The sequence below is a fragment of the Oratosquilla oratoria genome, chromosome 40 (genome assembly GCF_046742065.1).
Source record: "Oratosquilla oratoria isolate Oo_2021 chromosome 40, ASM4674206v1, whole genome shotgun sequence".
NCBI lineage: Eukaryota > Metazoa > Arthropoda > Malacostraca > Stomatopoda > Squillidae > Oratosquilla > Oratosquilla oratoria.
This window is the reverse complement of record NC_134816.1, coordinates 43825383-43840524: the sequence shown is the minus strand read 5'-3', so window position 1 is coordinate 43840524 and position 15142 is coordinate 43825383. Positions and strand designations below refer to the sequence as shown.

At 39.0% G+C, this 15142-nt stretch overlaps 1 protein-coding gene across 11 annotated transcripts in view; it reads right to left on the bottom strand.

The window, feature by feature from the left end:
- Positions 1 to 15142, bottom strand: part of Nup54 (nuclear pore complex protein Nup54) — a 56318-nt gene that overhangs the window by 16890 nt on the left and 24286 nt on the right. For 4 of the 11 annotated variants that reach the window (XM_076177659.1, XM_076177660.1, XM_076177661.1 and 1 more), the window contains exons 3-5: positions 12064 to 12126; positions 11740 to 11910; positions 797 to 964 (exon numbers count right to left, since the gene is read on the bottom strand). In XM_076177659.1, coding sequence (XP_076033774.1) covers positions 797 to 964; positions 11740 to 11910; positions 12064 to 12070 — 346 coding nt within the window. In that variant the 5' untranslated portion in view covers positions 12071 to 12126. The remainder of the gene's footprint in view (positions 1 to 796; positions 965 to 11739; positions 11911 to 12063; positions 12127 to 15142) is intronic. The other 7 variants (XM_076177663.1, XM_076177665.1, XM_076177656.1 and 4 more) reach the window with 4 other exon arrangements.

Here is a 15142-nt window from a genome sequence, read left to right as displayed (position 1 = left end):
TTATCTATTTCCTTATCCTTATACTTCTTCTGGCATTATAGATATTGCAGTTTGGCAATGAGAATAGAATTTAATATTTTTTTTTCTCTCATATTACACATGTATTTATCATTCGCTGGCACCAATGATTAAGAAAATAACTTGTTCTAAAAAGAACCAGTGTAACATAGATATCTTCCCTTTAGCATAGGCTCTGTTATAATGGCTATTGTTTTGCATTGAAGATCATATATTGTGGATTTTTTTTTGAAGAGTATATGAAATAAAAATGAATTAATAGTGTATGCAATATTCTCTTACTTTAAATATGATGAAATTTTGTGATGACAAAGTTTCCCATTGTCTGGGAAAAATAATCTCATGCCCAATAATGAGAACCTATAAAACAATATCATACTAATGACCCACTTTTGGAGAAGAATTGGGGAGAGTAAAAAGATTTGTAACTCTGTAATACATCAGCTGAAGAGGATCACAGATAGTGATAGAAATATACGGATATTTTTACTTTCACCTATTCTTCTCCGAAAGTGGGTCATTAATATAATTTTACCAATGTGCTATGACATTACTTTGTTGTGATAAAGCAATATAACATGATGAGATATCTAAGTTTTGGAAAATATACTGCTACTGATATTTGCTTTATCAAAGTTATATTAGTTAATACTCTGACAAAATAACATGCAACTTTAACAAGATAGAAAACTCTGATAAGAGTAGTTTACAAATTCGTAAACTGATCACCCTGGCAAAACTGACGTATTCTTAAAATTAATCTGATCAAGCCACCTACCACTTAGAGGCTGTGTGGAAGTAGGTAATCCTCCAAGTCCACTAAAACCTCCAAAGGTGGAAGGTGTTGTTGGAAGACTTGGCGTGGCTGGCTTCATGCCAAAGGGTGCAGCAGCGCCCACACCACCAACACCAGTTCCAAGGTTAGTGCCAAAGCCACTAAATCCTGCTTGGTTAGTAGAACACTAAACAGTAATAGCAAGCAAGCAAGATTCGTGAGCTCAAGTAACAAAGATTAGATCTGCATGCAACATGGAGAGACTGTTTGACATGAAAATGAATTCATCCTTCAGAGTAAAAAACACATAAAAAAAAGACATCTGGTATAAAATATAAAACTTCAATTTTGTTTGCATTTTTTTTTTTTTTGGTAATCTGGGAGTGAAATGTCAAATGTAAGTCTTCCTAAACTATACACACTCTCTATCTGTAGGCTTATTTCGCCTTATAAAGGAGGTAGCCAGCCAATGTATACACTCACCCTCACCCATCACAGGGTGGGGACGGGTGTACATCTATCTATGTATCAAGGGCTTCTTCCCTCTCATAGGGGGGGTAGCCAAGTCAAGGTACACACCCACTTTCACCCGTTCCACTCCCATCCCTTGTTTCCCTCTTATCTTAGTTCCTAGTGGAGCTAAGTGACTCATGAAATCAAGGGTATAAACCATATAAACTATAGACTTTTTCCACCAAACAAGGGAGGAGGAGGAGAGGGGAAAAAAAAAAAAAAAAAAAAAAGCATACGCCACATCCCTCCACCCTCTTATCTTGGCACCTCCTGAATGACGAGTCATCCCTGCACCTTGCCCACTGGCCTGGGTCAGAAGCAGTGTCGCAAGACAGAGCACATCCACAGCAAGGCCGCTTCATTAAATTGGCGACCCCCTTCTCTGTCATCGGGCTGAGTTAATTTATTTCTTGCCCACTGGCCTGGGTCAGAAGCAGTGTCGCAAGACAGAGCACATCCACAGCAAGGCCGCTTCATTAAATTGGCGACCCCCTTCTCTGTCATCGGGCTGAGTTAATCTATTTCTCGTACATAATCCCTAACAAACCATCCCCCACCCACTCCCCCTCATCCATACACACCCATTCTCCATTCAGACAACAGAAAGGAAAATATAGTGCACAAACCACTTCTAATATCCACATTAAAGTGTTTCCACAGCCTGGTTTCCTACAGAAAAAAACACATACAACATCCAACAGGTGATCTATCTATTTAACATGAGCTTTTTTCTCCCTTGTAAGGAAGGTAGCTAAGTCAAAGGCACTTGCCTACTCCCATCCCCTCCACCACCCCTTCCCCCTCTTATCTTAGCTCCTCATGGATGACGGGTCATCACTGTATCCCGTCCACTGGCCCTACAGGTGGTTCCCAACAAAATTTCAGAAACAAATACCCTGTACTATGAAAGCCTCTGTAGGTTATTCCTACTCAGCAACAAAAACCCTCTCTTTATTACAACACATGAAAATGATTGGTACAGTTATATGCAGGTGTAAAACTCGTACATCTGTCACAATCTCAGTAAAAATGACATGGTAGAACAAGAAAGCATATTCATAATTACATCACTCACTGCTCCATGAACACACTAAAACACAATACATTGTTGCATGCCAGACACCCTGATATCCATACCTCTGAATCCTCTCTCCCATGAAAGGACAGAGTCTATCTGGCCAGACTGTGATGCAGCCACCACCCAGCCCTTCCAAGCTACTAGAAGAGACTGGATGACCCCATTGTGGACAAATATCCAGGATGTAACACTTCACCCCATACTATTCAACACATCATGGAAGACTGCATCATACACAATCACACACGCAAACAACACAACATACACTCCATAAAGGATTTATGGGAAAACCGTTTCAGCCGTGGCATTCCTTGGGGAGACGGGACTGCTTGAACAGACAGTCTACGGAACAACAACAACAAGAAAGCCATTCCCACACATCTTCCATAATACCCTATGCACCCCACACCTCCAGAGGGAATCACATGAACACACAGATCATAAATTTGACATATGAACAAAAGATTGGATAAATTACATCTATCAACACTGGAACAGAGAAGAGAAAGAGGTGATTTGCTGACTATTTACAGAATTATGAAAGGGATGGAAGTTCTTGATAGTGACAACTTAATAAAATGGGACAGAAGAGAAACATGAGGACACAAGAAGCTAAAGAAGGACAGTTAAAGAAGAGATTTGAAAAAGAATAGCTTCCCACATAGAGTAATTGATGTCTGGAACAAAATAAATGGAGAAACAGAGAGTGCCAAAACTATACAAGATTTTAAGAATAAACTGGATATGGAGAGATACAAAAACGGGTCACTATGAGCATAGCTCTCATCACGTAAAATACAACTAGGTAAATACAAACACTACTCTGAAGACCAACAAATCTGGTATTAAATCAGACACCCTATGACACCTAATAATGCAAAGAATAATATTAGCCAACCTATGCCACGTTTTAATGAAGCCGACACAAAACTTCATAGGTTTAACAGACCCTGTTGGGATCTCGGAATTGTAACTGTAACACCAGCTCTCATCACCTGTGACAACCCTGGACAACAGGGGTGAAGCAGACAAGGTCATCATATCAAGACAGCTGTGTAGTAGCTGCTAAGAAAATGAGTGTGATGAGTGAGGAGAATGGAGGAGAAATAAGGAGGGATGAAGTGAAGGCAGATGTTAAGATGATGAAAGCAGGTAAGGCACCTGGTCTGGATGGATGCCATGCAGAATGTCTAAAAAAAGGAGGTACAGTGATGGTGGATTGGCTGGTGAAGTTATTTAATGTTTGCTGGAGAGAGGGTAGAGTGCCGGAGGACTGGAGGAGTGCCTGTATAGTTCCACTTTACAAGGGAAAAGGGGACAAGTGTGAATGTAGTAGTTTCAGAGGGATTAGCTTGTTAAGTGTAGTTGGGAAAGCTTATGGGAGGATCTTGATTGAGAGGATTAGGAGAGGAACAGAGGGAGTAATTGGTGAGGAACAGTGTGGATTTAGGACGGATAGAGGTTGTGTAGATCAGATCCTTGTGGTAAGACAGATATGTGAGAAAGCTATAGGAAAGGGGAAGGATGTTTTTTGGGCTTTTATGGATCTGGAAAAGGCTTATGACAGGGTAGACAGAAAGGCACTGTGGGAGGTTTTGCGGATATATGGGATAGGAGGAAAGCTCCTAGGAGCTATCAAGAGTTTTTATGAGGGTAGTAGAGCTTGTGGGGTGAAGGTGGAGGTAGAATGTAGATTGAGAGAAGCGAGTAAATGCCTTGGTGGATTGAAGAGTGTAATGAGGAATAGACATTTGGGAATGGATGCTAAGAGGAGGTTGTATGAAGGAGTGATTGTGCCAACAGCACTGTATGGGGCAGAAACATGGAACATAACATAAGAACATAAGAACATAAGAAATAAAGGAGACTGCAAAAGACCATAAGGCCTACACTAGGCAGCTCCGTATCCATCACCACCTGTCGTCCCCATCCATAAAGTTGTCTAATCGTTTTTTAAAACAACTGATAGTTTCAGCGCTTACTACGTGGTTACTAAGTTTATTCCATTCATCGACCACCCTATTTGTAAACCAATTCTTGCCTATTTCCTTCTTAAATCTAAATTTGTCCAGTTTATACCCATTACTGCGAGTCCTGCCCTGTTGTTTTATTATGATGACCTTGTTTGCATCACCCTTGTTATAGCCTTTGATCCACTTGAACACTTCTATTAGATCACCCCGCACTCTGCGTCTTTCCAGAGAGTGTAAGTTTAGGTGCCTAAGCCTCTCTTCGTAAGGCAAATTTCCGAGTCCTTGTATCATTTTGGTCATTCTTCTCTGTACTGATTCTAGTGAATTTATGTCCATTTTGTAGGACGGAGACCAAAACTGTACCGCATAGTCAAGGATGGGTCTAACTATCGCTAGATAGAGTTTAATAATTACCTCTGCACTTCTATTTGTTACCGTCCTAGCAATGAAGCCTAATGCTCTGTTTGCTTTATTTCTGGCGCTAATGCACTGCTTCCTGGTTTTAAGGTCCGGACTCACCAGAACTCCCAAGTCCCTCTCGCACTCAGATTTTTCTAAGAACGTGTCATCTAAGTTGTATCTATTTTCGGGGTTGTGTAGCCCTACGTTTAACACGCTACACTTAGAGATATTGAAGTTCATTTGCCATTTCTCCGACCATGTTAACAGTTTATTAAGATCATCCTGCAGAATCTGGGCGTCTTCTCCTGACCTAATTAGGCGTCCTATTTTAGTGTCGTCCGCAAACTTACTAACATCACTATTTAACCCATCGTCTAAGTCGTTTATATACATAATGAACAATAAGGGACCCAAAACCGAGTCCTGGGGGACCCCGCTAGTAACATTGCCCCACCTAGATTTTATTCCATTTATGGTGACCCGCTGTTTTCTGTTACTAATCCAAGCTCTAATCCATTCTAACACTTTTCCTCCTATGCCATGGGCTTTGATTTTATTTAGTAGTCTCTGGTGTGGCACTTTGTCGAACGCTTTGCTAAAGTCAAGGTAAATAACATCGTAATTTTCATTGTTGTCTGACGCCTTATATACCTTAGTGTAAAAGGATAGAAGATTAGTCACGCATGACTTACCTTTGGAGAAACCATGCTGTGAATCACGAATTAAATTATGCCCTTCAATGTGTTCTCCGAGTCTATTTACTATTATTGATTCAAGCATTTTTCCTATAACCGATGTCAAACTGATTGGCCTGTAGTTGCATATGGTCGATCTATCTCCCTTCTTAAAAACAGGAACAACGTTTGCCTGCCTCCAAGCAGTTGGAACAGAACCAGTGTCTACCGATTTATTGAATATTTCAGTTAACTGGTCGCAGATTTCAAATTTACACTCTTTAAGCATTCTTGGAAAAATTTCGTCCGGACCCGGAGATTTTGTAGCTTTAAGTCTGTCAATCTGCTTGATAACTTCTTCTTTACTAATACTGATATTAGTTAGGCTATTTTCTTCATCCCCTCTGAAAATCGGATCGCAGTCAGGTACTTTATCTAACCTCTCATTAGTAAACACCGATAGAAAATAATTGTTAAACTCCTCACTCATTTTTTCTTCCGATTCTATCATGACATTTTCATCGTTTTTAATTGGTCCTATTCTTTCTTTATTTTTTGTTCTATAGAGGTGAAAGAAACCCTTTGGGTTTGATTTTGCTTGACTGGCAACCTTGATTTCATAATTACGTTTCGCTGAACGTGTATTCCTTTTAACCAGCTTTGCCATTTCGTTATATCTTGATCTAAGGTGTGATTCCCCGTTTTTTATTTTTACGTAAAGTCCTCTTTTAATTCCGATCTCATGTTTCAATCTGTCCGTCATCCATTTGGGAGTATTACTATTTTTTCGTATTGACTTTAGGGGGATAAATGTGTTTTGTGCATTAATAATTAGATCTGCCAGATTGCTATACATCTCATCCAAAGTACTGACCTGATTTTTGGGCCGTCGCCCCGAATTGACCTGACCCAAGGCACGCGCATCAATCTCTTTGACCCAGACCTGATCTAAGGTATGCGTATTTCTCTCTTTGACCCAGACCTGACCCAAGGTACGCGTATCCTCCTTGACCCACTTCTGATTATCAGCCCCGCAACGAGAATCAAGAATGTTTGAAACGTCCGGATTGTTTTTCGTATTCAATTTCAAATAGGTTTTTATATTGTCAAAGTTTGCTTTCCTGAAGTCTGGTACTTGAACGTTATTTGTACTTTTTATTTTTTCCCAGATAATATTAAATCTTATTTCTTGATGATCGCTAAAGCCTAGACTATCGCCCACTATTATGCTGCTAATTTGGTGCTCATTTTTTGTTAGAATTAAGTCCAGGGTATTTTGTACCCTCGTAGGATCGGTAATCATTTGTTTTAGGAAATTATCCTGCACCACATCTAGGAATTGTTTCGCTTCATGATCTCCTATTAAAGTTTCCCAGTCAATGTTTCTATAGTTAAAATCTCCCATGATTACAACGTTTTTGTACTGGGACGCTCTGTGAATTTCATGAATTAGGGAATCAGTCTGCTCAATGCTAAGGTTAGGAGGTCTATACAAGACGCCAATAATAACTTTCTTATTCTTGCCTATAATCTCTACCCAAATAGATTCCGTACAGTCCTCTTCCTTAATCGAATTGTTGATAATACAGTTTAATGTATTTTTAACGAAAAGTGCTACACCTCCCCCATTCCTGCCGACCCTATCCTTATGAAAAAACTTATATCCTTCTATTTCGATTTCCGGAAGGAAATGTTTATCAGCCATGTTGATCCAGGATTCAGTAATGGCTATAATATCGAAATTTTCTACGCATGCTTTACCTCGCAGCAAATCAATTTTGTTAATTATGCTCCTACTATTTGTATAGTAAACTTTAAGTTTATCTTCCCTCCACCTGCTTTGGTGATTTTTTGTACAGTCCTCTAAGTTGTTTCTATTTCCTAAACTATATTCCGATACTTCCCCCCCTACTCCCACATAATCTACCCGAAAAAACCCTGTAGGATGCCTACTTCTCGCTCAAGGGATTCAGCAAGGAGCCGAAATCCTTTGGGAGACAAGTGCACTCCGTCCCTTGTGTATAGGTGATTCTTACCATAAAAGCGGTCCCAGTTGTCGACAAATGCCCATCCATTAGCCTTACAATGTTTTGCCAGCCTGCAATTCATTGCAATAGCCCTGGAATGCCACATGCCTCCAACTCTACGCCTCGGAAGGATTCCACATACTACAGGAACACCTCCCCTATTTCTGATCTTGTCTAGCGCATCTCGGTACCGCGCAAATAATTCCTCACTTCCTACCTTACCTTTTCCTCACTTCCTACCTCACTTCCTACCTTACCAAGAGAGGAAGAGAAAAGGAGTTTGAATGTGTTTGAGATGAGGTGTCTGAGAAGTATGATAGGGGTTACTAGGCTAGATAGAGTGAGAAATGAGGAGGTGAGGAGAAGAACGGGGGTGGAAAGGGAGTTGGGAGATAGGGTTGATGAAAGATTATTAGGATGGTTTGGACACATGGAAAGAATGAGTGAAGAAAGACTAGTAAAAGAGGTATGGAAGGCAGATGTGGAGGGAGTGAACATGAGGGGACGTCCTAGGATGAGGTAGATGGATGGGGTGAAGGGGGCTTTGGGGAAGAGGGGAATGTCTGTCGAGGAAGGACAGGAGAGGACAGAGGACAGGGGTGAATGGAGAATGGTTGTATATGGATGTTGTGATGCATGAGGTGGAATGGGCGGGGTGATGGGGGGTGAGGTAGTATGTGTGAGCAAAATTTGATGCGGCCTGAAGGGATTTCTCCCTGTCTTCTCCTTTTATGCATGGGGGGGCAGAGAGGGGGGTCGCCAATTTAATGAAGCGGCCTTGCTGTGGATGTGCTGTGTCTTGCGACACTGCTTCTGAAAAGGGAGGGTGGAGGGGTGTGGAGTGTATTCAGGGATGGAATGGGTGGGAATGATTTTATGCCTTTACCTTTTTGGCTACCTCCCTTGTAAGGGGGAAAAAGCCTTGGTATATGTATGTATGTATGTATGTGTAGGACTTGCAGTAATGAATTTAAATTGGACAAATTTGAATTCAAGAAGGAAATTGGTAAGATCTTGTTTACTAATGGAGTGGTTCATGAATGGAATAGAGATCACGTAGCGACCATGGAATCTATTGGTTGTTTTAAGAGGTTAGACAACTTTATGGAACTGTCTAGTGTAGGCCTTATGGTCTCTTGCTGCCTAATTCATTCTCATATTGTAGAAGCTCCAGGCAGAAAGCAACCTGTTACTGCTTCTGATCAGTTATTAGGATTTTATTTTATATTATTTGTATATTATTTGTTTGTTTATTATTATTTGCTTGATTTTTATTTATTATTAGTTATCTGTCACTTTATTATTATTTACTATTTACCTGCTTGTTTATTATTTAACTAGACCAATGCATTTATTTCATCTATTATTATTTATATCATAATTTTTATTTATTTTTCTTTTATTTATTGTTATCATAATTTTTTCTGCATCTGACCTAGTTATGGAGCAAAGGTTTCCTGTCAGCATGCTCCTCCTTTGTAATCTTTGGGACAAATTTGGTGGCCTTATGGTCTGTTGCAGTCTAATTAATTTCCAGGTTCTTATGTATTGTTGGAAATGGCCTGTAGAAGCTGCAGGCAGACACCATCTAAGTAAATACTGCTTCTGATCAGTTATCAGGATCATCGGGACAAATTTTGTGGTGACACACTGCATGCCCAATTCAGCAGTCAGAATCCATTTGCATGATCCATAACCAACTCTTGCCCATCAGCATGACCATGAATGATTCGACACTGATCCTCATAAACGAGCTGTTGGACTTTGCCAAGAATGTTGAGCTTTATGAAGCTGATAGGGCTCCCTATGTTCATTATTGCTGATAGATGTTTAACCAGTCTTGAACTGGGCAAATGCCTGTATACAGCTCATGTTTTCTTCCCCCAAAAATTGCACAATTATTGCCAATGTCTCTGTCACACTTTTCCAGGGATTTACACATTCCATCCACACTTGCTGTTCCTTTCTATTATGAAATTGCTACACACCACTTACACAATTTCAAATAAAAGGTCAACAGAAGTCAGCCTGTCCACTCGCTTGCACGGAATTACATACGAACAAAGATTGATAAATTACATCTATCAACACTGGAACAAAGAAGAGAAAGAGGTGATTGCTGACTATTTACAGAATTATGAAAGGGATGGAAGTTCTTGATAGAGAAGACTTATTAAAATGTGACAGAAGATAAACAAGAGGACATGAGAAGAAGCTAAAGGACAGTTACAGAAAAGATTTGAAATAGAATAGCTTCCCACACAGAGTGATTGATGTCTGGAACAAACTAAACAGGGAAACAGTGAGTGCCAAAACTATACAAGATTTTAAGAATAAACTGGATGCGGAGGGATATAAAAACAGGTCACTACGAGCATAGCTCTTGTCCCATAAAATACAACTAGGTAAATATTGTCTTCCCCTTGTGCTTCCTCCTACTACAACTACACCTTGTGCGACTTACATTACTACATAGTTTAAAAAAAAAATTCAACCCAGTTAACCGCATCCAACAGAAACGCATCTTATACAATATAAAACCTTAATACTTAACTCATTATACAGTACCAAATAGATATACAGTGAGACCTCTCATTAACGGATATTAATTAGCTGTGTTTGCGGTGTTTTTGCTGTCTTTTTGGTGCTGTTGTTTAGTGCGTGCAATAACTATGCCACTCAAAAACACAGCGAAAACACCGCAAATGCAGCTAATTAACGTCCGTTAATGAGAGGTCTCACTGTAACTAGAAAATGGGGAAAACATTAAACAAACTGAAAAATTAAACAAGAAAGATATTGGCAAGGAGAATGGGAGGTAAACAGGAACTGATAAGAATTCAAGTAAGAAATCCATTCTGGAATTCTACTAAGCTGAATTTACATTTCCAGTTAACAATGCTCTTCACAAAGCTTTCTGCAGGCCCCATGTTAAAGCTATCTAAACAAAAACCCAAATGCAAAAAATTATTGTGGCAGCTGGAAGAGAGGGGGAGAGAGAGAGAGAGAGAGGGGGTGAGAGAGAGAGAGAGAGAGGGGGTGAGAGAGAGAGAGAGAGATAAATAAATAAAATAAGATAAATAAATAAAATAAAATAAATGCAGGTACTCCTCGTTTAATGACCTACTTGGTTAGCGACGACGCGGAGTTACGACGGGCTTTATGACAGACGTTTAATGTAAATCTCCTGAAGTTACAACGTCGTGTACAATAATTAAGTTGGCTGAGGCAAATTTGTATGATGTTATAATTGAACTTGTACGGTGGATATTAGCTGTGAGGTAAAGTGTTCTGAAGCTTAGGTCTACATTACCATCCTGCAAGCTGCAAAAACTACCAGGGGTACAGTATATACCGGTAGTGGTAAATTTTTAGTTTCGACCATGGGCGCAATATAGCAATAGAAAATTAATTATTAATTTTGTAAATTATAATGTATCAAAGTAATATGCAATTTTGTGAGCGGAAAAAAAAAAAGGTGCTAAAACAAATTTCGTAAGTAACGAAGTCATGTCGGACGAATGGTACACCATGTTTGTTATGATAGATGCCAATGTCGAAGAAATAAAAGGATGATGAATTCGTCTAACCTAAACTAAACTAACCTGACCTGTGTTTGATAAATCATTACCTGCAAATTAAATGTCATCCGGCTCGTCCTCGTTGTCGTCGTCGTGAGAGACGTTGGCAGACGACAAGATGGCGTCCCAATCCTATGCTACCGACTTCGTTCATTAGCATATTTTCTTGTAGCATGGTATTTCTTACTTTCATTTCCGCCCACAAAATTGCATATTACGTTGATACATTTTAATTTACAAAATTAATCATTAATTTTCTATTGCTATATTGCGCCCATGGTCGAAACTAAAAAAATACCCCGGTATTCAATATGGAATGTCAGCATACGCGGATTTAGTCATATACGGTAATTTTAGGAACCTAACCACCGTAAATAAACAGTAAATAAAGCTTTAATGTACTGTATAAAAGAGGGAAAATACACGAAAATAAAGATACATGAATTGCTGGACATTGTACATACAGTACATGTACGTATATGTATACACTTTCGCTTAACGACCAATTCGGTTAACGACGGCGCGCTGGTCCCAATTGTCGTCATTAAACGAGGAGTGGTTGTAAGTAATAAATAAATAAAAATAATAATAAATAACAATACATAAATAATAAAAAATAAATAAATAAAAACAATAGTGTCATGCAAATTTCTCTGCACTTCATAAACAAAGAAGTACAGTGTTGTAAATAAATTTACCTGTTCCTGTAGGTGCACTTGTGGTTGTAGTACTCATGCCAAATCCAAAACCAGGGGACGGTTGGGTTGATGCAGCCCCAAACCCGGGAGTAGAAGATGGCTGGGTAGTTGAGGTGGTCCCAAAGCCAAATGCTGGCTGGGTTGTTGGGGCGAAAGTACCAAAGTTGAAACCTATTGGCAACAAAGAATCGAGCATGAAATAAAACTCACTAATTTACACACATGGGTTTATACCACACCACATGGAATATAGCAATTCCATACACCATCAAATTTGTCTTTGAATGGCATATCTTGTCTAGGAAATCTGTAAAGGGGACTAACTCTGCATGGTATCCTGTGTGATGGGACTTCTTAAATCCTTACTTCATATATTTCTTGCAAACACTGGAAAGCAAGTGAGATTCATTGTGAATTTCATTCCAACTTCAGGAAGGCAAAATTGCACCTGAACTTGCATAAAAGCAGTGAAAAATATAGGGAGAAAGTGGGTCAATGCATGAATTGTGAATGTTGTCAGTGTTAAGAAGTATGATACACACTTTGATCAACAAGATGAGAACTAAATGTTGTAAAGGTTAATGTGGGTGATTTTTTTTAACCTTATAGTGCAGTAATTATCTTACATTTCTAAAACTTCAATCAAACATTAAAGGGTGATTTCATCTAACTTGCTAGTGATCACAATTTGGTTCCATTTCTTTAATATATCTTTCAGACAATTTAATTCTACTTCAAAGAATCCTAAAACCTATATCAATGTTTCAAATGTTTACATTAGCATTAACCACTATTTTAAAAGCTTTTGGCAACTTGCCTCATGCACGGTCAAAAGCCCTGAATGATTGGAGGTTATATGCACACTTTATGTATGTAATAACCACAACAAACAACAATAGGTGTGGGTAACAAGGCTCCATATATTGTAGTTGTCGTTCCTTGGACTGTCTAGCCAAGCAGCCTCATCTCCCTGAGGAATACCATGGCTGGAATGGAGTTTTCCCCACAAATCCTCTTTACATCCATATATATATATATACTAAAGGTTTTTTTCTCCCTTTTAAGGGAGGTAGCCAAAAAATAAAGGCATAAAAACCACTCCCACCCATTCCATCCCTATCACACTCCACTTCCCTCCCTCTTATCTTGGCACACCTGGATGATGGGTCACCCCTCTATCTTGTCCACTGCCCTGGGTCAGAAGCAGTGTTGCAAGACACAGCACATCCACAGCAAGGCCGCTTCATTAAATTGGCAACCCCCCTCTCCGTCCCCTCATGCAGAAAAGAAGATGGGGAGAAATCCCTTCGGGCTGCGTCAAATTTTTCTCACACATACCCACTCACTGCCCATCCATTCCACCTTTTGCAAATCCTTTTTAAAGTGTATATTGTGTTGTTGGCATGCGTCTATGTCAGGGGTTCCCAAACTGGGGGGAAATAATTATACTACCTACGAACTAAAAAAATCTCAGATGAATTTTCTCATGTCTGAGAGAGAGAGAGAGAGAGAGAGAGAGAGAGAATGCCTGTTTATCAGTATATATTTACATTTGAAAAATAAATTAGTAAATAGTCATAGTGTGTTTTAACTACTCTTTCCCTCATACACATGAAGGGGGAAATCTGGATGGTTGAAGTGTGTGCAGGGGGGAAATGACAGAAAAAATTTGGGAACCACTGGTCTATGTCATGATGGGACCCCCCCCCCCAAATCCCCAGTATGGAAGAAACGGGGCCAAATTGCCACAATAAGCCTTTGCCACCCTTTCAAGTGGCACAGAACCCTAGACTTCATATGTTGGTGTTTTTGCATTCCAATGGCTCTTTCATGTATATGTGTGTGTGTGTGTGTATTTACCTAGTTGTATTTTACGGGAAGGGGAGCTATGCTCGTGGTGTCCCGTCTTTATATCTCATTTTATCTAAACTATTTTTAAATTCATGTATTGTTTTTGCACACACCACTTTCTCATCTAACTTGTTCCAAATGTCTATAACTCTGTGAGGAAAGCTATTCTTTTTCAGATCTCTTCTATAGCTGTCTTTCTTGATTTTCTTTCCGTGTCCTCTTGTATTTCTTTCATCCCATTTTATTAGATCCTCTCTATCAATAATTTCTATGCCTTTCATGATTCTGTAAATAGATATCAAATCTCCTCTCTCTCTTCTCTGCTCTACTGTCTGTAGCTCAAATTTTGCTAGTCTTTCTTCATATGATAGTTTTGAGAGTGTTGGTGCCAATTTTGTAATTGCTCTTTGTATTCTTTCAAGTTTTGTTATACATTTTTTTTTTGTATTTGGTGACCACATCGTTGCTACATATTCCAATCTTGGTAGTGTGTGTATTTACCTAGTTGTATTTTACGGGAAGGGGAGCTATGCTCGTGGGGTCCCGTCTTCATATCTCATTTTATCTAAACTATTTTTAAATTCATGTATTGTTTTTGCACACACCACTTTCTCATCTAACTTGTTCCAACTGTCTATTACTCTGTGTGGAAAGCTGTTCTTTTTCAAATCTCTTCTATAGCTGTCTTTTTTTATTTTCTTTCCGTGTCCTCTTGTATTTCTGTCATCCCATTTTATCAGATTCTCTCTATCAGTAATTTCCATGCTTTTCATGATTCTGTAAATAGCTATCAAATCTCCTCTCTCTCTTCTTTGCTCTAGTGTCTGTAGTTCTGTAGTGTCTGTAGTTCTGTAGTGTCTGTAGTTCTGTAGTGTCTGTAGTTCTGTAGTGTCTGTAGTTCTGTAGTGTCTGTAGTTCAAGTTTTTCTAGTCTCTCTTCATATGATAGTTTTGAGAGTGTTGGTGCCAATTTTGTAATTGCTCTTTGTATTCTTTCAAGTTTTCTTATGCATTTTTTTGTACTTGGTGACCATATCGTTGCTGCATATTCCAATCTTGGTCTTATCAGGGTGATTAGGATTTTCTTCACCATTTCTTCATCTAGGTATGTAAATGCAACTTTGATTGTTCTTATTAAATTATAAGTTTCTCCAAAAATCTTATTTATATGTTTCTCAGGTGACATATTATTCATAACAATGACTCCCAGGTCCTTCTCATTTTCTACTTTTTTTATTCCTTCTTCTCCCAATTTATATGCTCCAGTGTATTTACCTAGTTGTATTTACCTAGTTGTATATTACGGGAAGGGGAGCTATGCTCGTGGGGTCCCGTCTTCATTTCTCATTTTATCTAAACAATTTTTAAATTCATGTATTGTTTTTGCACACACCACTTTCTCATCTAACTTGTTCCAACTGTCTATTACTCTGTGTGGAAAGCTGTTCTTTTTCAAATCTCTTCTATAGCTGTCTTTTTTTATTTTCTTTCCGTGTACTCTTGTATTTCTGTCATCCCATTTTATCAGATTCTCTCTATCAGTAATTTCTATG